At 37.1% G+C, this 27,532-nt stretch overlaps 1 protein-coding gene across 2 annotated transcripts in view; it reads left to right on the top strand.

Moving 5' to 3' along the window:
- The window catches only part of PAWR (pro-apoptotic WT1 regulator), a 129,240-nt gene extending 102,418 nt beyond the window's left edge, over positions 1-26,822 (top strand). Inside the window, exons 5-8 of one of the 2 annotated variants that reach the window (XM_055587080.1) lie at positions 12,513-12,663; positions 14,983-15,087; positions 17,215-17,297; positions 26,765-26,822. In XM_055587080.1, the coding sequence (XP_055443055.1) occupies positions 12,513-12,663; positions 14,983-15,087; positions 17,215-17,297; positions 26,765-26,807 (382 nt within the window). In that variant the 3' untranslated portion in view covers positions 26,808-26,822. Of the gene's footprint in view, positions 1-12,512; positions 12,664-14,982; positions 15,088-17,214; positions 19,827-26,764 lie in introns of those variants that run through there. The other variant, XM_055587085.1, reaches the window with a different exon arrangement.
- Positions 26,823-27,532: the final 710 nt, after the last annotated feature.

Below are 27,532 nucleotides of genomic sequence, written 5' to 3' on the forward strand. Positions count from 1 at the left end.
AGTCTGTTGTTCCATGTCCAGTTCTAACTGTTGCTTCCTGACCTGCATACAGATTTCTCAAGAGGTAGATCAGGTGGTCTGGTATTCCCATCTCTTTCAGAATTTTCCACAGTTTATTGTGATCCATACAGTCAAAGGCTTTGGCATAGTCAATAAAGCAGAAATAGATGTTTTTCTGGAACTCTCTTGCTTTTTCTATGATCCAGCGGATGTTGGCAATTTGATCTCTGGTTCCTCTGCCTTTTCTAAAACCAGCTTGAACATCAGGAAGTTCACGGTTCACATATTGCTGAAGCCTGGCTTGGAGAATTTTGAGCATTGCTTTACTAGCGTGTGAGATGAGTGCAATTGTGCGGTAGTTTGAGCATTCTTTGGCATTGCCTTTCTTTGGGATTGGAATGAAAACTGACCTTTTCCAGTCCTGTGGCCACTGCTGAGTTTTCCAAATTTGCTAGCATACTGAGTGCAGCACTTTCACAGCATCATCTTTCAGGATTTGGAATAGCTCAACTGGAATTCCATGACCTCCACTAGCTTTGTTCGTAGTGATGCTTTCTAAGGCCCACTTGACTTCACATTCCAGGATGTCTGACTCGAGGTCAGTGATCACACCATTGTGATTGTCTGGGTCGTGAAGATCTTTTTTGTACAGTTCTTCTGTGTATTCTTCCCACCTCTTCTTAGTATCTTCTGCTTCTGTTAGGTCCATACCATTTCTGTCCTTTATCGAGCTCATCTTTGCATGAAATGTTCCTTTGTTATCTCTGATTTTCTTGAAGAGATCCCTAGTCTTTCCCATTCTGTTGTTTTCCTCTATTTCTTTGCATTGATCGCCGAAGAAGCCTTTCTTATCTCTTCTTGCTATTCTGTGGAACTCTGCATTCAGATGTTTATATCTTTCCTTTTCTCCTTTGCTTTTTGCTTCTCTTCTTTTCACAGCTATTTGTAAGGCCTCCCCAGACAGCCATTTTGCTTTTTTGCATTTCTTTTCAATGGGAATGGTCTTGATCCCTGTCTCCTGTACAATGTCACGAACCTCATTCCATAGTTCATCAGGCACTCTATCTATCAGATCTAGGCCCTTAAATCTATGTCTCACTTCCACTGTATAATCTCATAAGGGATTTGATTTAGGTCATACCTGAATGGTCTAGTGGTTTTCCCTACTTTCTTCAATTAAGTCTGAATTTGGCAATAAGGAGTTCATGGTCTGAGCCACAGTCAGCTCCTGGTCTTGTTTTGGTTGACTGTATAGAGTTTCTCCATCTTTGGCTGCAAAGAATATAATCAATCTGATTTCAGTGTTGACCATCTGGTGATGTCCATGTGTAGAGTCTTCTCTTGTGTTGTTGGAAGAGGATGTTTGCTATGACCAGTGCATTTTCTTGGCAAAACTCTATTAGCCTTTGCCCTGCTTCATTCCGTATTCCAAGGCCAAATTTGCCTGTTACTCCAGGTGTTTCTTGACTTCCTACTTTTGCATTCCAGTCCCCTATAATGAAAAGGACATCTTTTTTGGGTGTTAGTTCTAAAAGGTCTTGTGGGTCTTCATAGAACCGTTCAACTTCAGCTTCTTCAGCGTGACTGGTTGGGGCATAGACTTGGATTACTGTGATATTGAATGGTTTGCCTTGGAAACGAACAGAGATTATTCTGTCATTTTTGAGATTGCATTCCCAGTACTGCATTTCGAACTCTTTTGTTGACCATGATGGCTATTCCATTTCTTCTGAGGGATTCCTGCCCGCAGTAGTAGATATAATGGTCATCTGAGTTAAATTCACCCATTCCAGTCCATTTCAGTTCGCTGATTCCTAGAATGTTGATATTCACTCTTGCCATCTCTTGTTTGACCACTTCCAATTTACCTTGATTCATGGACCTGACATTCCAGGTTCCTATGCAATATTGCTCTTTACAGCATCGGACATTGCTTCTATCACCAGTCACATCCACAACTGTGTATTGTTTTTGCTTTGGCTCCATCCCTTCATTCTTTCTGGAGTTATTTCTCCACTGATCTCCAGTAGCATATTGGGCACCTACCGACCTGGGGAGTTTCTCTTTCAGTATCCTATCATTTTGCCTTTTCATACTGTTCATGGGGTTCGCAGGGCAAGAATACTGAAGTGGTTTGCCATTCCCTTCTCCAGTGGACCACATTCTGTCAAATCTCTCTACCATGACCCGCCCATCTTGCTTTGCCCCACGGGCATGGCCTAGATTCATTGAGTTAGACAAGGCTGTGGTCCTAGTGTGATTAGATTGACTAGTTTTCTGTGAGTATGGTTTCAGTGTGTTTGCCCTCTGATGCCCTCTTGCAACACTTACCGTCTTACTTGGGTTTCTCTTACCTTGGACGTGGGCTATCTCTTCACGGCTGCTCCAGCAATGCGCAGCCGTTGCTCCTTACCTTGGACGAGGGGTATCTCCTCACCGCTGCCCTTCCTGACCTTCAATGTGGGATAGCTCCTCTAGGCCCTCCTGCGCCCACGCAGCCACGGCTCCTTGGACGTGGGATTGGTCTTCCCGGCCACCGCCCCTGGCCTCGGGCTTAGGGGCGTGAGGTAGCTCTTCCCGCCTGTCGCTCCTGGCCTCGGGCTTAGGGGTGTGGGGTATCTCCGGCTCACCGCCCCTGACCTCGGACGTGGGGTAACTCCTCTCGTCGCCACCCCTGGCCTCGGGCGTGGGTTGCTTCTCCCGGCCGCTGCCCCTGGCCTTGGGGCGTGGGGGCGTGGGGTAGCTCCTCCCGGCCGCCACCCCTGACCTCGGATGCGGGGTAACTCCTCTTGTCGCCACCCCTGACCTTGGACGTGGTGTATCTCCTCTCGGCCGCTCCCCCTGACCTCGGACGCGGGGTAGCTCCTCTCGGCTGTTCCTGTGCCGTCGCAGTCTGGTACTCTCGGCCGCTGCCCCTGACCTCGGACATGGGGTAACTCCTCTTGGCCGCTGCCCTTCGGGCATGGGGCCCTCCCGGCTTCTGCCTCTGACCTCAAACGTGGGGTGGCTCCTCTCGGCCGAGCTAATGTGTAATGCCATGTCTCCATCACTATGTAAAATGATACTATGGTATGATACTATGGTATCATTTTAGTTTCTGATCTTTTTATGCTCCATAGTTTTGCCTTTGCCACAGAGTCATATAATTGAAACCAAACAGTATATAGCCTTCTCAGCTTGGCTTCTTTCACTTAATAATATACAATTTAAATTTTCTCCATATTGTTTCATGGTTTAATAGCCCATTTCTTTTTATGTGGTGAATAATATTCCATTTTCTGGATATCCCACAGTTTATTTATCCACTTGCTCTCAAGTTTTGGCAGTTATAAACAAAGCTATAAACATCCATGCATAGGTTTTTGTGTAGACATATGTTTTCAGCTCCTTTAGATTAATAACAAGGAGCATGATCCATGGTAAGAGTATATTTAGTTTTATAAGAAAACCACCAAACTGGTTCAGAAGCAGCTGTACCAGTTTACATTCCAACCAGCAGTGAATAAGAGTTAATGTTGCTCTATATCCTCACTAGTGTTGATCCTGATTTTAGTCATTTTAATGTGTGTGTAGCAGTATCTGATTTTAATTTGCATTTCCCTGATTACAGATGATATGGAACATCTTCCTATATGCTATTTCACCATCTGTATATCTTGTTTTCTGATGAGGTGTCTATTAAGTTCTTTGGCTCATTTTTCAGTCTGGTGGTTTGTTATTGTTAAATTGTAGAATTCTCTGTATATTTTGGATAATAGTTCTTTATCAGATACATCCTTTTGTAAATATTTTCTTCCAGGCTGGCTTGTCTTGTTCTTTTAACATTGTCTTTCACAGAGCAGAGATATTTAAAATTTTAATGAAGTTCAGCTATCAGTCATGGCTTCCCAGGTGGCTCAGTGGTAAAGAATCTGCCTGCCAGTGCATGAGACAAAGATTTGATCCCTGGGTCAGGAAGGTCTCCTGGAGAAGGAAAAGGCAACCCACTCCAGTATTCTTGCCTCGGAAATCCATTGGATAGAGGAGCCTGGTGGACTACAGTCCAAGGGGTTGCAAAAGAATCAGATACGACTTAGTGACTAAACAGCAACAACTATCAACTGTTTTTCATGGATTGTGCCTTTGATGTTTTACCTAAGAAGTCATCAGCATACCCAGAGTCTTCTACATTTTCTCCTATGTTAGTTGTCTTCTATAAGATTATATATTAATAGTTTTGCATTTTTCATTTACGTTTTGATCCATTTTGAGTTAACTTTTGTTAAGGGTATGAGTTCTTCGTTTTATTTTTCATTGCATGCACATGTCCAGTTGTTTTCCATTTGTTGAAAAGACAGTTTTTTTCCATTATATTGCCTGTACCCCTTGTCAAAGAGTTGTGGCTTATTTATGTGAGTCTCTTTCCGCTTCTGTTGCTGTTCCATTGCTCAGTTTGTCTCTTCTTTTACCAGTACTGCACTGTCATGATTACTATAGCTTCAAACTAAGTCTTAAGTTGGGTGGTGTTAGCCCTCCAACTTTGTTAATTAATATTGTGTTGCCTATTCTGGATCTGGCCTCTCCATGTAAACTTTAGAATTAGTTTGTCAGTACCAAAAAATAGCTTGTTAGGATTTTGATTGGGCTTGCATTGAGCCAAGAGATCAATGGGAAATCAAAGTTGGGAAGAAGTGGCACGTACCAACATTGACTCTTCCTGTCCACTAACTGGTTTCTCCATTTACTTGGTTCTTCTTTGGTGTCTTTCATCAGTTTTTGTTCTTTTCCTCATATAGATGTTATACATTTTGTTAGATTTATACAGAAGTATCTCATTTTGTAGAGAGCTAATGTAAATCTGTTGTTTTAAATTTCAAATCTCACTTGTTCATTTCTAGTGTGTAGGAAAGGGATTGACTTTTGTGTATTACCCTTATGTCTTGCAGACTAGCTGTAATTGCTTACTCATTTCAGGAATTTTTTTGTGTTGGTCCTTTCACATTTTCTGCATAGGTGATCATATCATCTGTGAACAAAGGCAGTTTTATCTCTTCCTTCCCCGTCTGTATACCTTTTATTTCCTTTTCTTTTCTTATTGTATTACCTAGACTTCCAGTAAGATACTGAAAAGGAGTTGGTGAAGGGAGACATTCTTGCCTTGTTGTTGATCATAGCAGGAAAGCTTTGAGTGTCTCACCACTAGGTATGATGTAGGTTTGTGTGTGTGTGTAGATATTCTTGATCAGGTTTAGGAAATTCCTTTCTGTGCTTAGTTGTACTTTTTTTTTTTTTTTTTTTAATTGTATATAGATGTTATAGGCTCCTCGGTCCTTGGGATTTTCCAGGCATGAATACTGGAGTGGGTTGCCATTTCCTTCTCCAGGGGATCTTCCCGACCCAGGGATCGAACCCGGGTCTCCCGCATTGTAGGCAGACGCTTTACCGTCCAAGCTACCAGGGAAGCCATATAGATGTTAGATTTTGTCAAATGCTTTTTCTGTGTCTGTGTGACATGTGATCCTTCTTTAGCCTGTTACTGCAATAGATTACATAATTGTGTGTGTTTTTTTTTTAAAACAGAATCAGCCTTGAATAAATGCCATTTCATTTTTGGTGGATAATTTTTTTCTATACATTCTCAAATTCGATGTGCAAATATTTTGTTAAGGATTTTTGTGTCAGTGTTCATGAGAGATCTTAATCTTTATTTTTTAGTTTTCTTATGATATCTGTCTGATTTTGGTATTAGAGTAATGCTGGCCTCATAAATTAAAATGTATTCCTGTTATTTTTACTTCTGAAAGAGATTTTAGTAATCTGTATAATTTCTTCCTTAGATTTTGGATGGATTCACTAGTGAAGCCATCTGGGCCTGATACTTTCTGTTTTGCAAAGTTATTAATTATTGATTCCATTTCTTTAATACATACCAGCCTATTGAAATTATTTGTTTCTTGTGTGAATTTTGGCAGATTGTAGCTTCCAAGCAATTGATCTGTTTCATCGAGGTTATCAAATTTGTGGTCAGAGTATTACTTTATTATTATTTGCATGTCCATGGAATCTTCAGTGATACTCCCTCTTTCATTTCGGTTGGTAGTCTGTGTCCTCTCTTTTTCTTAGCTTGGCTAGAGGCCTATTGGTTTTGTTGATATTTTTAAAGAAATAGTTATTGGTTCTTTGATTATTCTTTATTGGTTTCTTGTTTTCAGTTTCATTAATTTCTGCTCTAGTTCTTGTTATTCTTTTATCTGCTTATTTTGGATTTAAAATGCTCTTTCTTTCCTAGTTTCCTAGGGTAGAAACTTAAGAGTATTGATTTTAGATCTTACATGTGTTCAGTGTACACGTTCCTTTCTAAGCACTACTTTCACTGCATTCCACAGATGAAAAGTTGTAAGTTTTTTTTGTTTTGTTCAAAATACTTTAAAATTTCTCTTGAGATTTCTTCTTTGACCCATGTGTTATTTAGAAGTGCATTGTTTAATCTCCATGTTATTCGGGAGTTTTCCAGTTATCTTTCTGTTATTAGTTCTTGTCTAATTCTATTGTGCTCTAAGACCAGGCACAATATGATTTCTAATCTTTTAAATTTGTGACGGTGGGTTTTATGACCCTGAGTTTGGTTTATCTTGATCATCTTGCAAGCTAGAAAAGAATGTATATTTTGCTATGCCTGTGTTATTTTTATGTTGCTGCTGCTGCTGCTAAGTCGCTTCAGTCATGTCTGACTCTGTGCAACCCCATAGATGTCAGCCCACCAGACCTCCCCGTTTCTGGGGTTCTCCAGGCAAGAACACTGGAGTGGGTTTCCATTTCCTTCTCCAACATTTTTATGTTAGTCATTTGTAAACCAAAATGTGTAAGAATTGAAGAAAATGTGAAGATATATTTACCTTAGAAATCTTGTGTTAAATTTAATCAGACATACTCTTGTTCCATAAATAAAACAATTAAGAAGTAGACATATACTTAAATAAGTAAAAGCTAAAAATCTTTTTTATTCTTTTCAGTTTCTGCTTTATTAGTATTATCTAAATCTAAGAAGTAAATTTTACATTCTTTATTTTTAATCTTAATTTACTTAGGATAAAACAAACTTTACTAGACTTTTTAAAAGAAAAGATACATCTTTTTTTGAATGTGACAGAAGTAGTAGACCAAAGTATGATAATGATGGAAGTAATTTCAAAGAGATACAGACCAAAAGAGTTTGTACTTGTTTTGTTGGGAAATATTATCCCTTCTATAGTGAGTTCAGTTTTTAGCCATTATTTATAGGGAGGTGCTAAAACCACCCTTATGGCAGAAAGTGAAGAGGAGGTAAAAAGCCTCTTGATGAAAGTGAAAGAAGAGAGTGAAAAAGTTGGCTTAAAGCTCAACATTCAGAAAACGAAGATCATGGCATCCGGTCCCATCACTTCATGGGAAATAGATGGGGAAACAGTGGAAACAGTGTCAGACTTTATTTTTGGGGGCTCCAAAATCACTGTAGATGGCGACTGCAGCCATGAAATTAAAAGACACTTACTCCTTGGAAGAAAAGTTATGACCAACCTAGATAGCATTTTGAAAAGCAGAGACATTACTTTGCCAACAAAGGTCCGTCTAGTCAAGGCTATGGTTTTTCCTGTGGTCATGTACGGAGAAGGCAGTGGCACCCCACTCCAGTACTTTTGCCTGGAGAATCCATGGACGGAGGAGCCTGGTTGGCTGCAGTCCATGGGGTCGCTAAGAGTCGGACACGACTGAGCGACTTCACTTTCACTTTTTACTTTCACGCATTGGAGAAGGAAATGGCAACCCACTCCAGTGTTCTTGCCTGGAGAATCCCAGGGACAGGGAAGCCTGGTGGGCTGCCGTCTATGGGGTTGGCACAGAGTCGGACACGACTGAAGCGACTTAGCAGCAGCAGCATGTATGGATGTGAGAGTTGGACTGTGAAGAAAACTGAGTGCCAAAGAATTGATGCTTTTAAACTGTGGTGTTGGAGAAGACTCTTGAGAGTCCCTTGGACTGCAAGGCGATCCAACCAGTCCATTCTAAAGGAGACCAGCCCTGGGATTTCTTTGGAAGGACTGATGCTAAAGCTGAAACTCCAGTACTTTGGCCACCTCATGTGAAGAGTTGACTCATTGGAAAAGACTCTGATGCTAGGAAGGATTGGGGGCAGGAGGAGAAGGGGACGACAGAGGATGAGATAGCTGGATGGCATCACTGACTCGATGGACGTGAGTCTGAGTGAACTCCAGGAGTTGGTGATGGACAGGGAGGCCTGGCGTGCTGCAATTCATGGGGTCACAAAGAGTTGGACACGACTGAGCGACTGAACTGAAAACCATAGTGGGGTTATTTGCAGTACTGTACTGGCTGCTGAAACAATAAAACCACCAAATTTAAGTAGCATTTATATGCACGGCATTACATTCACAACCACAAATGGCTTATTTGAAAGAAAGACTGTCACAGTTAAGAAGCTGACAGAAGCAGATCATCAGGATTTCATTAGTGTTTTGTGAGTTTCTTTTCCAGTCTGACTTCAGGTTGCTGACATTAAAAACTAGGTATGAAAAGTGAAAGATGTTTGCTGGAAGTTGTTGGATGAGTCTGTAGCAAAGTAGATAGTTCATGTAATGCTTCTCAGCTACACCCATAATTTGTTATATTTAGGGATACAGAAGACCCATTCTTTGACAAAGCAGGATAACAGGAATTTTTGTTACAGTATGATCAATACCTTGATTTTGCTGACATAACAGTAATGTGAAGAAAGAAGTTACTTTTCATCTTCTTTGTTGACAAACAATGCTTGCTGTGAAGTATATAAAACTTTGAAGGGCCAACAGATGCAGTTTGGAATGTTTGTTTGTTTTGCAGGAGTGTGTTCTGATTAGATAGAGACAGTGATAGGGAGCAGTGCTGCAGCCTGTGCCAGAGCACAGATCAATGTCTCCTGCTTTCATTGACAAATTCTGGTTAGGCCGGCTGAGATAAACAGTCACTACAGGCGTGAATTACTGAGACGCTGATAACATTAAAGTTGTGGTTTAAAGAAAATTAAAAGATATGATCTGTTAGCCTATGCTGACGTATACAGTGATTTTTAGAGGGAAACATTTTGACAAAAGTGTTTGACTTTTGGGATGAAAACTTCATGTTTTTACAAGCAAAAACCAGGTTTTATAAATCAACTATACTTCAGTCTTCATTCTAATCCCCAAAAAAGGCAATGCCAAAGAACACTCAAACTACCGCACAGTTGTGCTCGTTTCTTATGCTAGCAAAGTAATGCTGAAAATTCTCCAAGCCAGGCTTCAACAGTACATGACCCAAGAACTTCAGATGATCAAGCTGGATTTCGATAAGGCAGAGGAACCAGAGATCAAATTGCCAACACCCCTTCATAGAAGAAGCAAGAGATTTCCAGAAAAACATCTACTTCTGCTTCATTGACTATGCTACAGCCTTTGACTGTGTGGATCACAACAAACTGTGGAACATTCTGAGAGAGATGGGAATACCAGACCACCTGACCTGCCTTTTGAGAATCCTGTATGCTGGTCAGGAAGCAACAGTTAGAACTGGACGTGGAACAACAGACTGGTTCCAAATAGGAAAAGGAGTACGTCAAGGCTGTGTATTGTCATCCTGCTTATTTAACTTATATGCAGAGTACATCATGCAAAATGTCAGGCTGGATGAAGCCCAAGCTGGAATGAAGATAGCTAGGAGAAATGTCAATAACTTCAGATACGCAGATAACACCACCATTATGACCGAAATCGAAGAGGAACTAAAGAGCCTCTTGATAAAAGTGAAAGAGGAGAATGAAGAAGTTGGCCTAAAACTCAACATTCAGAAAACAAAGATCATGGCATCTGGTCCCATCAGTTCATGACAAAGAGATGGGGAAACAATGGGAACAGTGATGGACTTATTTTCTTGGGCTTCAGAATCACTGCAGATGGTGACTGCAGCCATGAAATTAAAAGACACTTGCTCCTTGGAAGAAAAGCTATGACAAATTTAGACAACATATCAAAAAGCAGAGACATCACTTTGCCAACAAAGGTCCCTTTAGTTAAAGCTATGATTTTTCCAGTAGTCACATATGGATGGGAGAGTTGGCCCATAAAGAAGGCTGAGCACTAAGGAATTGATGCTTTTGAACTGTGGTGTTGGAGAAGACTCTTGAGAGTCCCTTGGACAGCAAGGAGATCAAGCCAGTCAATCCTAAAGGAAGTCAACCCTGAATATTCATTGGAAGAACTGATGCTGAAGCTGAAGCTCCAGTACTTTGGCCACCTGACGTGAAGAGCCAACTCATTAGAAAAGACCCTGATGCTGGGAAAGATTGAAGGCAGGAGGAGGAGACGACAGAGGATGAGATGGTTGGATGACATCATTGACTAAATGGACATGAATTTGAGCAAGCTCTGGGAGTTGGTGAAGGACAGGGAAGTCTGGCGTGCCGCAGTCCATGGTATTGCAAAGAGTCAGACACGATTGAGCAACTGAACAACTAGAAATATTTCAATTTTAAAAGAGGAAACTAGTTTGATCCCCAGCCTTTTAAATATGTGTATGAGACTTATATGTCTGATAGCATCATTCTTTTAAAAAAAAAAGATATTAATTAGCCTTTTGTGCAAGAAAGAAATGCCATGTTTTTAGCGTTACGTAAAGACAAAGAAAAAAAATGAAAGAAATTTGGGGGGGAAAGATTTTTCAAATTGTTGTGGTTCGTTCTCCAATACATCAGTAAGTGATGATTTTAGTATTGCACATTTGCAAAATGTTACAATCCATTACCTTACAAATTTGATAAGATACACTTTGAATTTTATTTTCCATCAAAAGAAAACCCTTGCATAGGGAGTTAATGGATCAAAATTCTATTATTTTCATCAAAAATTGTTTCAGATTTAGTTGTAATTTTGATGGATAAATGATTGGAACTGGCTACCAGTAAAGGATTGGGGACAAATTTTGAAAAGTGTCATTTTCTGCATAGTGGGTAATAATGAGTATCCTGAGCTTGCTCAAATCACTTTAAAGTCTCTTCTCTTCTGGTCAGTGTACATCGGTGAAACCAATTTTTCTATTGTGAATGCTATTAAATCATAGAGGTAGTTTAGATATACTTTACCCCTTGTGATCAGCATTGTCATCAGTCCAAGCTAGAGTAGGTTGATGAGCAAGAGAGATTCTAGTCTCCAAGAAAGCCCCCAGGAAGCTCTGCCTCCTAGTGTTTTCACCGTGTGTAATCCTTCCCACATCCCGCGCAGGGCTGATGTGGTAGTGTGTCGCCTGTGAGCTTCGGTCACAAGAGACTGCAGTGTGTCTTGGTGGTTGTGTCACTTGTCTCTGGAAGCAGCTGTCTTGTGAACAGTTCAGTAGAGAAGCCCACATACTGAGTAACTGAGGCTTTTGACCAGTCGCCGGTTTGAAACTGAGGCGTTTTGCCATCAGTCCTGTGAATGAGCTTACAGCCAAATTCTCCTCCAGACCAGGCAAGCCTTCAGATGACTGTAGTCCTGACCAACGTCTTGACTAAAACCTCATAAGAGACCCTGAAATACAAACACCCAGCTAATGTGCTTCCAGATTCCTGACCAACAGAAGCTGTCACATAATTGTGTTGTTTCAAGCCACTAAATTTTGGCATAATTTTTTATGCAGTAATAGATAACTAATGCAAAAAAATAAGAAGCAAGCTTATTATATTAAAGACTTACATGCTATTAGTTCAGAGTGTGAATTGCTGTTTAATATGAAGAATTGCTATTTCACTGATAAATTTTGGTTAAATAATTAAGAATTACAAAATGATAGAAGTTGCCAGTTTGACAGCTGTTTTTAAATAATAATTGCCTATGTGCATACTTCCAGTGATGATGACTCATTTTCATGTAATTCTTTTTCTTGTTTATCCTATTACTGAAATATAATTTTACGGGTCTGAATCTAGTGCAACATTTAGGCATACATTTTGTATGATGTTTTTCACTTTTATCTTTCCAATTCAATTCTACTTGATCTTACTAAAATATTGGCCCATGATGTAATGGAATTTAAAAATAAAAGGAGAAAGAAAGTAGTTCTTCAGTACTTCATACATTTCTACTAATCTACATTAGGTCCCCTCTCATAGTTCTCAGAGTACCTTACGCTTAACCTTATTGTGATGGTTGTCTTGGTTTATTGTCATTGATCATGTTCTTGTTACACGGGAAGTTCTGTGAAAGTCACAGTCCATGTCTGTGCTTCCTGTTACACCCTCAGTGCTCAAAACAATGTCTGGTACTTAGCAGCTTCTCAGTAGATAGATTAGTCAAAAGAATTAATTTTTTTATATTTTTATTATATTGAAATAATGATTAACTTCTATAATTATAAATAATTTGGCTATCATAATCATGTATCCTCAGGGGAATGGTAATTGTTTATGGTAAATAGAAAATACTCTTTGCACTCTTCCTGCTGAATATAAGGTATCTTTAAAAAAATGTGTATCTTTTTAATTTCCGTAGCACAACCACCGCCTCTGAAGAAGATGTCTCAAGTAGATTTCCCCGAACAGATAGAAGTGGATTCAGCAGGTATAACAGGGATGCAAATGCTTCAGGTAATTTGGTCTCAAGTAGCAGCACATTGGAAAAGAAAATTGAAGATCTTGAAAAGGTATGAATTACAAATTATTTAAGATCTATGAAATTAATATACCATTAGGATTCCTTTTTCACTTTCAAAGCAGCTGAGAGAGAAAAATTGAAATGTGTAAGGATGAGGCAGTACCAGGAAAGGGAAGAAAATGAGGGGCATGATGGGAGATACTGTTAGTGTTCATTGGTACTTGTACGTGTAGTCAAACAGCAGCTTTGAATCAGTCTTAATTAGATATTTCCTAGATGCGTAGTGGCTAAGCATTTTCTGATTTCTTAGTGCTGTTCCATCCAGTTCTGTTGATGTTAAAACTTTTAGAAATGGAGTCAGTTCTTGAATCGCTTAGTATTTAATCGCTCCTCTCATTCTGCCAAGAGTTATCTTTAATATTGATGTATTGAACACAGTCTTTGCCTTTGAAATGGTTGGAAGCATATGCTAGCAGTGTGTACTACTGTGTGTTTATTATTATATAGTCTATTCAGTTTGTAGACTTTCCTCTACATTCTGAGTTAGCACCTATAGCCACTGTGATGTCTGCAACGATTTTAAGAGTAAACCTGTTTGAGAGTATCTTTGTGGCTCAGACGGTAAGGAATCGGCCTGCAATGAAGGAACTGTGGATTTCATCCCTGGGTCAGGAAGGTCCACCTTGGAGAAGGGAATGGCTACCCAGTCCAGTATTCTTGCCTGGAGAATTCAATGGACAGAGGAGGCTGACGGGCCACAGTCCATGGAGTCATCAAGAGTCGGACATGACTGAGCGACTAACACTTGAGAACATGTCAAATGAACATTGGCATTAATTTATTAACCATGGGTTCTCAAGTTTGTTCTGTAGACATTCAACCCCTAAAATTAATAATGGTGCTGAATTACTTTCTGATTGTTCAAAGCATATCTTGTTGAATTGAAATTATTCCTTGTAAGATAAAAGTTGCTTTAAGTAGAGATTGAATTTTACTCTTTTTTATAACATTATGATTATTTTTAGTTCACATTTGAACTTTAACACTAGTTTCTGTGAGTTTAAATTGAAAAACTTTAAGGGATATATAGTATACTAGTTTTCAAGTCTGTGCATGCTCAGTCGCTCAGTTGTGTCTGACTCTTTGTAACCCTTTCAACTGCTCCTCCGTCCTTGGGTTTGTTAGGCAAGAATACTGCAATGGGTTGCCATTTTCTCCTCCAGGGGATCTTCCTGACCCAGGGATTGAACCTGCGTCTCCTGCATTGCAGGCAGATTCTTTACCTCCAAGCCATCTGGGAAGTCTTAATAGTTTTCAAGGGGGTTCATCAAAAAAGGCTTTTAAAGTTCACAGAAGTTTGGACTGAGTTGTTGGCAGCAGCAGATTAATGAGACTGTCTGACTGCTTTCCTCTGAGGTCATAAGAAAGAAGCCAAATTCTGGCTGAGACTTTTTCAGTTCGGCTTCACTTTTGCTTCTCAGATGGCTGACCCAGCCTAAAGTCCTGGATTCTAAATAAGATTTCTCTGAAAAAGGTGTTGCATTGTTTCTTTTTGTTTGTTTGTTTTGTTTTTGGCCATACACGGCTTGGTGGATCTCAATTTCCCCAACCAGGGATCAGACCCACACTCCCTGCAGTTAGAAGTGTAGAGTCTTTACTGAATGGCTGGGGAAGTCACTGCATTGTTTAAGGGGGAAAAAAGTTTAAAAGCTAATATCATTTTCAGCTCCTTCGTTTTACCCATTTGTCAATTAACTGGCAGAGCCAAAAGTAAAATGGAGGATCACTATTTTTCTGTTTTCCACAGAGCAATCTCCTTTTCTTAAACTTTGTATTTTGAACAAAAGTTTTGAATTTCCTTCAGCAGGGTATTAGTCATTTAATATTAAGAGATACTAAAGACCTAAAGTCATTGTGCTTAATTGCTCAGCCATGTCTGACTCTTTGCAACCCTATGGACTGTATGTAGCCCGCCAGGCTCATCTGTCCATGGGGGTTCTCCAGATAAGAAGACTGGAGTGGGTTGCCATGCCCTTAGCCAAGGGATCTTCCCAACCCAGGTCCCTGCATTGTAGGCAGATTATTTACCATCTGAGCCACCAGGGAAGCCCATTTGCGTATTGGTATTTGTTAAAAACTTGTGTAAACATTGATTTAATCAGAAGTATATTTTACAATCCTGTTTCCTCTCATTCACTGGTTCTTTTCTGTGGGATGGGTTCCTCCTTCCCTCCTCAAGTGACTTAAGAAAGTCACTGGAAATTTTCATATATCTAAGGTACTTCACCAGATTTAGTGGATGTATTCTATTTAAGATTAGAAACAACTTGTTACTTCTCAATTAATACTTTGTAATTTTATGTACCAGGAGGTGGTAAGAGAGAGGCAAGAAAACTTAAGACTTGTGAGACTAATGCAAGATAAAGAAGAAATGATTGGAAAACTCAAAGAAGAAATTGATTTGTTGAACAGAGTGAGTATTCACATATTTCATTTTAATGGTTTTGTTTTTTCCTCTCAATTGGATGAAAATACAGAAATATGAAGAAGTAATTTTATTTAATAATGTGAACTGAATAGTTCATTCCTTTGTTAATGTCACAGTAATTTGTGGTAGTCAGGACTGTCATTTCATTCCATAAACTGATTCTTCTGGCCAATTGTCAGTTGTATTTATATTATTCTTCTGGGGATGGACCAGTGAATGGATTTGGTTTGTGTTTTGTTGGAGTCTGGATGCGAGAGGCAGCTTGGTCCGCGCCACGCATAGCATGTACAGCGGTACTGGCACAGAGCTGCCTCAGAGAAGAGCTGAAATCGCTCTTTCTTGCTATAAGAAACTCCACGTGTCTCTGTTTTTGCGGTATTTTGACCACTTTTGCCCGCTCCAGTTATACGTATTCATCCCCCGTTTTAGGTTTAGCCTTACTCCAAGTTCTCTATTACTACTAGTCATAACCCTTTTTCCCTTTCAGCCCTAGTATTTACTTCCTGCTTAAGAAGTAGGTATTAATGCTAGGCCATACTTAGGTAATGGTTATGAGAAGTGATTTCGTAGTTTTCCTTTTTTGAAGGCTTTACATAAGATGGAAGAAAGAAATTTGTTTCAGGGGAAAAAGGAACAAATTCTTAATCCAGTCTTAACTCTAATTCTAAAAGCAGAGAAAATAGAAAGCTGCATTATGTGCAGACTCATTCTAATACAGCTCCATGGCATTAACTGTAGGGTGTACAGGAGGACACTGAAACTCAGGCCGGGTGTAGGAATTGCATAGTTATATGCTGAGCCAGTAATTGACCTTCAGGTATTCAATAGTGTTAATTTTAAGTAAGCTCTTTCATTCTTGATGACTGCCTTTCATCTTGGTTCAGAACATGGGCATTCCTCTATTGGCTATAGAATGTGATTTAATAAAATCTGCAAATATGTTTGATTTCTGTGATGTACTGGCATTGTCTTAGGCACTGTGTTTATTAAAAAGCATAAGACACCTGCCTTTACAGAGTTTATAACCTAATAATGATATATGACTGTATTATTTTATCATTTAATGATAAATCTTAGATAGGTCTCAGTTGTGGTACTTTTAAAAAGGAATCTCATATCTTTATTATTTTTTTTTTTCAACAAATTACTTTCCTAATATCATTTATTTAGTTTGTGAGTAAATACAAATTCTGTTTGTACTTTTAGAACTCAATTCAAAGGCAGTATACTAAATGTATCAGAATGCTGCTGTCCAATAGTGTGCTTAGAATTCAGATTTATCTCTCCAAGTTTAGTATTTTGAATTGCAAGGGTAAATCTATAAATGTCTGCTTTTCCAACCATCAGTGAATAGTCTGCCTTGAAATCGTGTTTCTTCAAACTAAAAATTACAGTGGATTGTCTTTGTATTTATCAAGTGATTGTATTTATGGCACTGGGATTAATATAGACAACAGAGACCTGGAATCTGATAGCTTTAAAGCTGGAGGGTAATTACGTAGTGGCTTTTGCATGTTTGTAAACTCGAAAACCTTTCTCTCAACTCGGTAAGCCCCAGATCTCCTTTTCTGTATGCCTCAGTTATGTCACCTCCCCAGAGTCTCACTCCTCAACATGAACACTTGTTAAGATCACCCAAGGTGGTGGAAATCTATATAGAACTTGTACTTGGGTCCTTCCCAATGCCTAATGTGATACACGTTTGCAGTCCGAGGCCCCAGACCTCTTACTGACTGCATATGTATTTAGCCCTTAATTTGGGGAAGGAGGGATTTTTTTTTTTAACTAAAAACTTGTCATTTTTGATTAAAAATTGGAAGGTTCACAACAAACAGTTCTGCTTTCTGACTTCTCTTTAAAAACTGAAAGATCTGACAAGAGCTGGCCTGCATTATCTTGATGCCAGTGAGGAGTCTAAGAGTGCATGCTGCCTGTACCTGGGGCACATACTCCTTCTGAAATTGTTTTCAGAACTAGTCCATGTTTCCAAATTAATTGTTTATATGAATTATCTTTGAATGTGCATTTTGAAGTGTTTTTTTTTAAATCGCCTTCAGAATATTTTTAAGCATTTAAAAACTTATGTATTATTTTCCTTTTTGTTTCCTAAAGGACCTAGATGACATAGAAGATGAAAATGAACAACTAAAGCAGGAGAATAAAACTCTTTTGAAGGTTGTTGGGCAGCTAACAAGGTAGAAGATTCAAGGCTCAGTGTGGAAAAATATTTTAAAACTACTGAATGTTATGGTTAATGCTAGGACAATATTCCTATCCTGTAATGCATTAAACTAACTATGTATATTTATTTCTAGAAAACAGTGGGTGTTTCTTTTCAAAATATTTCTTTTTCATTATCAGTTTCAAAAAGTATCAACCTTTTACTCCATGAATAAGTAACATCTTTTAGTTACTAAACTGGTAGGTTAGGCCTCTTTTGGTTTTGTGTGATATTCAAATACTATATGGTTTGAAGTCACAACCATCTGAATATATTGCATGTATGGTAGTATGTTTTCCCCCTCAAAGAATATACTTAGTGTTTGTTTACATGACTTCAGATACTTTTGGGGGAATTACCTGCAAATGCCTTATTACTGATATGTGCAACTTGTTGTATGTTGATGATATTTCATAAAGGTCTTTGGCTACTGTCATTTTTTCTTTCAGCTTATTCTAAGCAATTTAGAAGAACATGGAGTCACACTTTTTATAACAGTCATCTTTAAAAAGGAAAGCTAAAAAAGTCACTTAATATCAAGTAATAGTTGGCTAAATATAAAATTTAAGAGAATACTTGAATTGTGCTATATAGTAAATTAAAATGTACTATTTTGTATTCAGATATTGAAAAAAATTTAAAATCACTTTGACTTTGGAAAAACATACAGTTGTAATTTTAATGTATAATTTCTTATGTAGGTACTCCTTTTTTTATAATTATTCCAAGGTTTATAAGTGAACATGGAGTATTTTAAAGGTTGTTTATTCATCAAGCCTAAAGAATATATATAATTTCAGTGACTGTATAAGAAAAACAATTCATATTTTTAACTACATGCATTAGAATCAAACCAAAATATTTATCCACATTTAAAACATTTATATTTACAGTAACAAAGCAGTACATAAACAGAAATCATACTGAAATATTTTGTTAATTTCTGACTTGGCAGATAACACTGTGACACAGTTGTTCTCATATGAGAAAATTATTCCCCTACCTCAAATTTAAGGACTTTTCCTCTTAACTTTGGATTTTTAAAAACAGAATTATTTTGAAGAATTATGAAAATTTTCTCTTTGATCAAATAATAATAGTATTTAGACTTGTTTTATGTTACATTTTCATGTTGAGTAAAGAAATTGTCTCCTTTAAGATACATTAAGAATGGTCTGTCTGATGTTGAATCTCTAATAGTACACCAGTTAATGTATGTAAATAGCTTGAATATAGTACAATCCATTTTGGGTACCTACCGACTCTTCACTTGCTATGTCACTACATGATTCACTGTTAGAAGATAGGGAGGGAAATTGCAGAGTAAATGGTGAATAACAGATGTTGAATTCTGAAACTCTCTTCAGTAGCCTAGATTGCACCCTCTCGCCTGCCACAGTCCCCCACTTCAGAAGTTCAATCTTGAGTAATCATCATAGTCACCTGGATTGCTTAAAAGGAGTTCCTGGGTTACCACTTCTAGGTAGGTTTAAGTTGAGGCCTTGGATAGAATAAGCTCAACATGTGGTGATTCGGATCTTAATTTCGATTTGCAAACAGCTCCTCGTGCCTCTTTCCTCCCATAACTTCCATTGGAATCACTGAAATTAACATAATTTTAGCTATCAGCATTATTTCACCCTTTAGTTTTTTTAATAATTAACTTTGTCTCTGGAAAACTTCTCATATGTCCATATAGATATATATTTACCGAAAAGTTCATTGATAGATTACCAAACTTGATATAGTTGTAGAATTACTGCATAACGGCATCCTTTGGGAGAATATTCCCAGTGTGGGAGTAGTGGTTTGCTGCCCGCTTGTCAAAGTGGCATGCCAGGCTCAGTCACCGGCTTTGGCTCTGAAGTCCTCATCTCCCTTTCTTTACCCTTGGATGTATGGCAGAAATATCAGTATTGCCTTGTTTCCCATCCGTAGTTTGGATATTGTGAAAATGCTGTCAGTATTCAGCCTTAAAATATATTAGTGTACTCATTCTCCAAATAAGAGAAGTATTTTGAATTTTCTGTTTAACCCATTGGGAAGTAAAGAAATATCTCATTTCCCTCTTTAAATTTATACCAGGTATTAATGCTTTTAAAGACCAAGCCGTTTTAAAATTTTCCCTTTATTTCAGTTTACCAGGAACGTTTGCAATAATGAACTTTTTACATAGTGGTACGTAGTACGGATGCAGGAAGGAGCCTGACCACTTTGGCAAAGCAGTTCCTGTGCTGTCTTCCCTTCCATCCTTAAAATGTGCATTTATATCACATACAGGTTTGACACTGAATGTTGAAACGCAAAGTAGGATCTGCTACAGGTTCCCTTTAAATTTTATAAAAAGCATTGAAATTTTTAAAAGGTTACTTAAATGTACACTATCTTAAAATACTTGACTGTTGTCAATAAAGTGTTAGTTTTTGTGAAATTATTAGTCCCATTCAGAAATATTTCTTATATTTCCTGGAAATTTGTGGCATAATAAAGTATATCCAGAGTTTATGTGTTTATGATATTATTTTCCAAACAATAACTTTATTATCTTTAGGATAAACATGACTTGCTTCCTTGATTTCTGGCATATATTAACTTGTGAATTACTGAAGTTATCTGTTTCATCTTTCTAAAATTGTTACTGATTTTATTGCACTACCGTTACCTTTAGAGAGGAAGAGGAAGGCTTTCCGGTGTGTATTTCTAAGGGAATTTACTAAATGTAAATAGCTTGTCAAACCTGCTCAAGTAGCTTATGACATAGAAAATTAAGCATCAGTAGATACCTGAAGCAGTGTATCTTTTAAAATAACTTTTTAATTCCAGTAGAAAGCAGTGTATTCCTAAAGGTGAAAATCCTACCTCAATTACATGTCGTTTATATTTTCTGGATTAATCTGGATTTTTATAATTAGAAACTAAGATGTAAGTTTTAAAGTCCACTAATACTTTGTGGAAAACAATGCAAGTCAATGTAGTAGAATGTCCATATGTTCAACACTGAAAGACACAATAGGAAGGACTTTGGGTTCAATGATCAATTGGATGTCCTAGACAATATTGCTATGTATAGTGATAGTCATCTTTCATATTTTTATAATTCTTTGATCTTGACTTAGTACCTAGTAAGTTCATGCAGTATTGGCACTTATTTAATAACTGCTCATAATGTTGTTAATAACCTGTTATAAGATTCAGGCATATGTTTTCATCTTGCAACACAAGAAACAAACACACCAGCTTTTCACTGAGGAGAATTTATTAAGTGAGGAGGAACTAGCATTTGGGAATTAGACCTTTAAGATAACATGCCAAAGTCGGTGGTAAATGTTATTATATCTAAACCATTCCTAATATGTAATAATAAACTTTCTTTTGCACTGGAACTGTGCTCTCATAAACAAAGGACTTCCCATTGATTAGGATTGTAACTAGTATTACTTATCTGAGAACTAGTGACACTTTTCTTTTGTTGTTTTAATGAACTGAAGACATAGTACTAGTTAGACAGCAAATATTTTGCTTATCAAATCCATCAACAAAGGCACTTCCCCCCATGCTGTTGGTTTTCTCACTGATGTATAGAATATAGAAGTTGGTCATTTGATTCTCAGTGTAGGCTTGAATCATTGCCCAAGAAAACCTGAGCCCACGTTGTTTTTTTTAGTTTACTTAGCTATAATCTCACAGCATATTAAAGTCATATCCCCACCCCCACCCCCAAATAATTATGTTTGAGTATGTGAAAAAGGTATGGTTACGGGGGTATGTTAAATTTGCATACTTTTTTAGCAAGTATTTATTAGTCAACTGGGTATACAATTCTAGATATTACAGAAGTTTCCAGAAAATGGACATGGACCAGCACTTATATCTAGAGTGTATAATCTGTAATGGTATATAAGTAGCATTAGCTGGTCTAATCTGAATAGTTCATTCAAAAGTATTCCTTTTGTATTAATTATCCAGCCATTGTATTTAAACTCTGGATAATAGGTACTGTTTAATTTGCTGCAGCATTTACTGAATGGTGGAAAGACTGAACATATTGGGATGTATCTTTCCATGTTTCTTTCAGATAATTATATATTATGAAAAGAACATTTTAAAGCATTTGGAGCAGTAATGAAGTAAAAACAATTCAATGTATGTCAGATACACCCAACTGTTGATGCTATTCAAATGTGATTTTGTTAGTTTTTCTGTATACATTATTGATTACTGATTTGTTTTTAGGTATTTAAGTCTAATAAACAGTTCACATATTGGCAGTCACTTTGGTAATAATAGAATATTAGTGATGATCACTTGATGGACATTTATTACATGCTTGTTTTGTTTCCCCTTCTGGATGCCTGATAGATGTATATTACTTTTTTTTGATGAACTTGTTTCTTGAAAGTTTTGACCATGCTATTCAGGGTGTTTAATGTTATGCTTTTCTTCTAAATTTAAGTCTAAGATGTCTGCTGTTACTAGTAAAGATCATATGAAAGCTAAAATTTACTGTTTTGTTGAAAAATCAGCTAATTCAGGTAATCCAATTAATTGTAGAGAAACATCTGATAATTTATTGATCACTTTAGTATTGTGTAGACAACTCTCATAATTCTCATTGCATAGGTTTTTACTGGGGTAGTCAACATGATAAAGATTCACTTCTAATATGCTTTGCATGGAAAATAACAAATATTCAATAAAAATAAATTTTCATTTAATTTTTAACACTGGTTAATTTTTTCTTCCTTCCTCTACCATCAGTAAAACCCTGACCTTGAGTTTTATTTTCAAAGTTAAAGGACAGTGCTAATATTCTAATTAACTTTTGTGCCTCTTACTGAAACAATATGAAATACTTTAAAATCTTTAGAATATTATTGTAGCAGAGATTGTGTTTTAAAAGAAAAAAATATAGTATTAATAAATCTGAATATATTTGTGGTGGGGCTTTTTGAAATAGTGAGGAAGTGTACACATAATTGTCTTTGTTTTGAAACTACACAAATAATTTCTTAATCCAAACTTGGATCTATCATCCACTAAGTCAGATGGTGGTCAAAGAATTTCAGGTCCCTTACAGTTAGAAAAGATAAGTAGAGATCTGGGAATGTAAAAATCCAGTCTGTTTGGTTTTTTTTTTGTAAATGGTTTACAGAACCTTTTGCCTAATGTGTCATTCTTCATACACCTGCACGGGCTAATCGGTCTTTACTTCTAGAATTGTAGATTAATCCTCTCAGTAATGTCATAGATGTCTAACAAGTGAACAGGCATCTTTCAGTCAGGCTGTTTAGATAATGTCTCAAGTCCTTATGTAAGAATGTACTCCATTAGCAAGTTTATTAAAAAAATTTTGCAAAGTCTCCTAGTCTGCACTGGAACTGGAGCCCTTTATCTTAGACGTCATCAAATCCCACTCCCCCTTTTTTTTCTCTCTCTGTCTCTTCTAGATTCACTCAGTGGGTGCACACAATTCTATGAGTAGCTTTAAACTACGTACATAATTTTTTAATCTCATGCCTCTAGTTTTCTCTTCCCACTTCTACAAGACGTTACATTTTATTTCTGGTCAGCTTCTTGGAAAGAACTATGTAATATTAGACCTTTATGTTAAAGAAACAGAAATAGTTATAATACCCTTTACAATCTCCCTCCTCCTTTTTTGGATGTCTAACCATGTAAGGCTAAAAAGAAAGCAAAATGTATCTCTTAATTCTGGACCAAATGCATAATTCAGCTGTCACTTTAAAAAAACTACTGTGACTGAATAAAGATGCTTTTAATAAAGGAGAAAGCTACTTGGTGTCAGTTGAGCGATATGAAAAAAAAAAATGAATATGATCCAGTTGAAAGGTAGATGTAAATCACTAAAGAAAATTATGCCAGTAATTTTCATGTTAACTGTATTCTATGTTGAAGTATGCAAAACTACTCAGTATAAATTCTAGTCAATCCATGTATGATCAGCTGCTGTACATGTTTAGATATACTATGGGACATGAAATTTACAGTGTTTATCCAGGGAAATATTTGTGTTTCTTTAAAATGTAAACTATTAATATTTTCTATGATTAAAGGTAAATGATGTCATCAGTGGACATTTTAGCTTTATGGAAGCAAATTTTTAAGAAAAATAGTAGAAAGGTGTCTGATTCCTTTTATTATTCTTGTAGTGCAGAAGTATAAACAAATATATCAGTCAGAGGCATAGGAAAGTTCATTTGAAGAACCTACAAATCACTTTTGGTAAGAATACATTCATCTTATACAGTGTTCAGAAAATTGGGAAAATTATAGCCTTTTGTAGCAGATTGAAAGTTTCATGTATGAGTAGTTCAGGACAGTAAACATCACTAACTTGAAGTAAAATTATGCCAGTAATTTTCACATTAACCGTATTTATTATTTGATGTAAATCAGTTAATCACTGAAAATTGTAATTGAATGAATGGACATTTCAGAATGCTAATTAATGATCAATAGAAGCCTAAGAGTACCTCTTGTAACTCTTTTGAGAGCCATATATCTTCAGTTTTGTTAAGCAGAGTAACTCAGTTAACAATTTGAACATAACTTTAACCCTAATTTCGTATAGGGCATCCTGAGTGGCTCAGTGGTAAAGAATCTGCCTGCCATTGCAGGAGTCTTGGTTTCGATCTCTAGGTCAGGAAGATCCCCTGGAAAAGGAAATGGCAACCCACTCCAGTATTCTTGCCTGGAGAAGTCCATGGATAGAGGAGCCTGGCAGGCTACAGTCCATGGGATTGCAAAAGGGTCAGTCACGACCTCCAGTGCCTTAACAATTTCATATATCGTGAAAACATTTGGTGGTTAGTTACTCGGTAGCCATATATGCCAGGCATTGTGTTCAGTGCTGTATTTATTTGATTCCTTAAACTTATGCAAGAAAGAGATTGGGAGATTAATTTGCTCAAGGTGACAAAGCAGTGTTTTGTATCTTTTGCTATGACATACTTTTATGACATAATCACTGTCCTATTAAATATTTTCCCAGTGGTTCTCAGAGTCTGGTCCCCACACTGGTATCCTTGGCTTCACTTAGAAACCTGTTAGAATACAAATTCTTGGGCCCCACCCAACAACAGAATGAGGTGAGGCCCAACAATCTGTTTTAACAAGCCCTTCAAATGATTCTGATGCAGGTCAAAGCTTGCAAATTTGCATTATGCATTTCTATTTTTAAGCAAAGATCTTGGTCTTTCTTTTGCCTTTGGACATTGTATAAGCAATATAACAAGAACTTGTGGGGGAAAAAAAAGTGATCTTTTCCGTGTTGCTTATGTTGCAAAAGATTGTATCAGGAAAAGCCTCAGCATGGATACTGGCAGCTTGACATAAACCTATTAGTTTAGTATTATCTCTGGAACTCAAATGAATTCTTAAGTCCAAGAGTCTGTAAATGAAATCTTTGTTTTTCTGTGTTAAGGTCGATCTCTTATTGCCTGAAGCTTTTTGGTATCCGAAATGCATTTTTGTTAAACTTTAAACCTTAATGGGAGCAAATAAATGTATGTTTCATCAGAGTTATGGGTTTGTTTTTGTTTTCTTGTGTGTACAGATACTGTGGGGTAGTCCATAGGGAGACTGAATTTTCAATTTACTCTCTGTGGAGCCAGAAATTGAATAGCATTTTCTCCTTAATTGGCCAGTGATGGGAAATCCACAAACTTGCATCTCAATGAGTAAAGAAAATTAAAGTCTATTTGGGTTGATTGTTTTCTTATATTTTGAGGTAGTTAAAGAATTACTTTTTTTTAATTTTGTTTTAACTTTCTAAAAGCTCTGGAGCAGGTTTTGATGACAGAATTCTTACGAAGACACGACAGAGAGAACTCAAATACCCCCACACCCATTTCCTTCTGTTACTGTCTGACATTAGTGTGGTGCATTTGTGACAACTAATGAGTCGTATTGGTGCATTATCATTTACTGAAGTTCATACTTGGTTCAAATAGTCTCACTTTCCCCTAATGTCCTTTCTCTGTTCCAGGATCCACTCTATGGTAGCACATGCCATTTAGCTGTTATTTCTCCTCCTCACACCCTAAATTCTGACAGTTTCTTAGACTTTCTTTGTTTTGATGACCTCAACAGTTCTGAGGTATTACCGGTCAGGTATTTTTCATATCTTACTATGGACATTTCAGATATACACAAAAGAAGAAAAATTACCCAATCTTAGTTTATCTATGCCCCATTTTTTTTTCTTTTTTTGCTGAGGTATTTTACAGTTAAATTTCACCTGTAAATACCTGAGTATGAGTGTCTAATAGATAAGGGCTTAAAAAATAACCACAGTATGATCATACCCAACATATTTAATGGTCATTTCTTGATATCATCTGTTTAGTTTGGATTCTCCTGAAAGGCCTGCAAGATATTTAGTGGGGAAAACACCTGTGAGGAAACATGGGGAAGGAGCTAGGGCAGGTTGGGAAACCTCGGTACAGATCTGACTGCAGCAAAGAAGAGAGGGAGGAAGGATGGTTGAGCAGGAAGTCTTCATCCACAGTGAAGTTTGAAGAAAGTTTTAGCAAGTCTTAAAAAGTCCTCCTGCCGAAGATGCTCATTCATCAGAGTACAGTCCTGCATCTTGCAGGAGTGGGCTTGCCTTTGTATTCCTGCTATGCTCCTTTGTTGGCAGGGAGCAGTCAGTAGGAAGCAGGGTCTTAGCTGAACACCGTGGCAGATTCAGATCACAGCAGCTGTCAGTTAATTACCCACCCTACAGTAGGAGAGTAGAGAAGCCCATTTTCATGGCTGTCGCATCCTGTAATACTGTATGTTCACATTTCTGCATATACCTCAAAAAACATTCTTTTTATTCAAATAAAGATCCAAATGAGAGTCATTCATTGCATTTGGTTGCTGTGTCTCTTAAGTCTTTTTTAACCTCTAAATTACACACACCTCCCACTTTTGTACCATTTTTCAGGTTAAAATTAGACCATTTGTCTTGTAGAATTTCTCACATTTTGGATTTGACTGATTCTGTCTTTAAGATGCTGTTAAACTTGTCCCTCTATCCCCTCTGTTATCTCTAAATTGTTAATTAGATGTAAGGGAATTTATTAGATTCAATATATATACCTTTTGGGCAGTAATTTTATAGGTACTGTGTACTTCTGTTGAATCATATTAGAAGGTACATAATGTCTGGGTTGTCTCATTTTTAATGATGCTAAGACAGATGGACAGATTCAGATGTTATTAGATTGATTTCTCTATTTAAAAATTTCATAGCAACCTTTTATGTAATGGTTTTAGCAAACTTTGATAAGTATTGCAGTGATAATTTTCAGATTCTTTCATTCTGTTTACGTAAGTAGTTAGAATTCTTTAAAAAGAAACTCTTCTACCAATTACTTGGTTTCCCTAGAACATAAGGAAACTAAGATCACATCCTTTTCCTTTATTTACCAGTTTTACAGTAATGGACCAGAGCCCAGGCAACCTCCAAAGGTAAGTCATATATTTGTTTTATGTAGTTAAAGTCTTTAATTCATTGCAGTATTTTTATTGTGCCCAGATTATCTCGTATTTGGCCACTGGGTGCCCCTTCCAAGTTGGCTTCTGTGTCCTTTTTGTCATAGATAGCCTCCTTGTTTTTTTCTGGCATTAGTTATTCCAGTCTCATCTTGTGCATTTCCTTTTTAGGACCTGGAATTAAGAGCTACCTTTCTTTTGTAGAAAATTAAAGCCTTGATAATCATCTAAATAATCAGATGAAATAAAAACCCGAGAGTGTTTGCAGAGCTCTTAACTGTAAAAGCTGTAAGAACTTTGAAACATTTTCCAACTGGCACTTTTACTGGAAAATTTTAAAATGATGGAAAGCTCCTTGTTGCTTTGCAATTTCTCATTCATTCATTTTCTGTGCAAGTGGTAAGCAGATCTTAGATATCTTGACTTGAAAAAAAATTTAAATCTATTCATGTCTATTAAGCATCTCAGGACGTTACTATAAAAATCAAGTTTTTTTGGTAGTTAAATCCCATTAAAATGGTGTTCAAATTAGAATGCAGCGAAGAAGTAATGTCAACATGTATAGATGTTCATTGAGTTGGATGTGAAATATCAGACAGCTTATACAATAAGGTATGCTAATAAAATAATAATAAAAGTGATACCCAAATTGTGACTCCTCCCCCCCTCAATTAAATTTGGCCCAACAGACAGCTTATACAATAA

This window comes from Bubalus kerabau, chromosome 1 (genome assembly GCF_029407905.1).
Source record: "Bubalus kerabau isolate K-KA32 ecotype Philippines breed swamp buffalo chromosome 1, PCC_UOA_SB_1v2, whole genome shotgun sequence".
NCBI classification, from domain to species: Eukaryota; Metazoa; Chordata; class Mammalia; order Artiodactyla; family Bovidae; genus Bubalus; species Bubalus kerabau.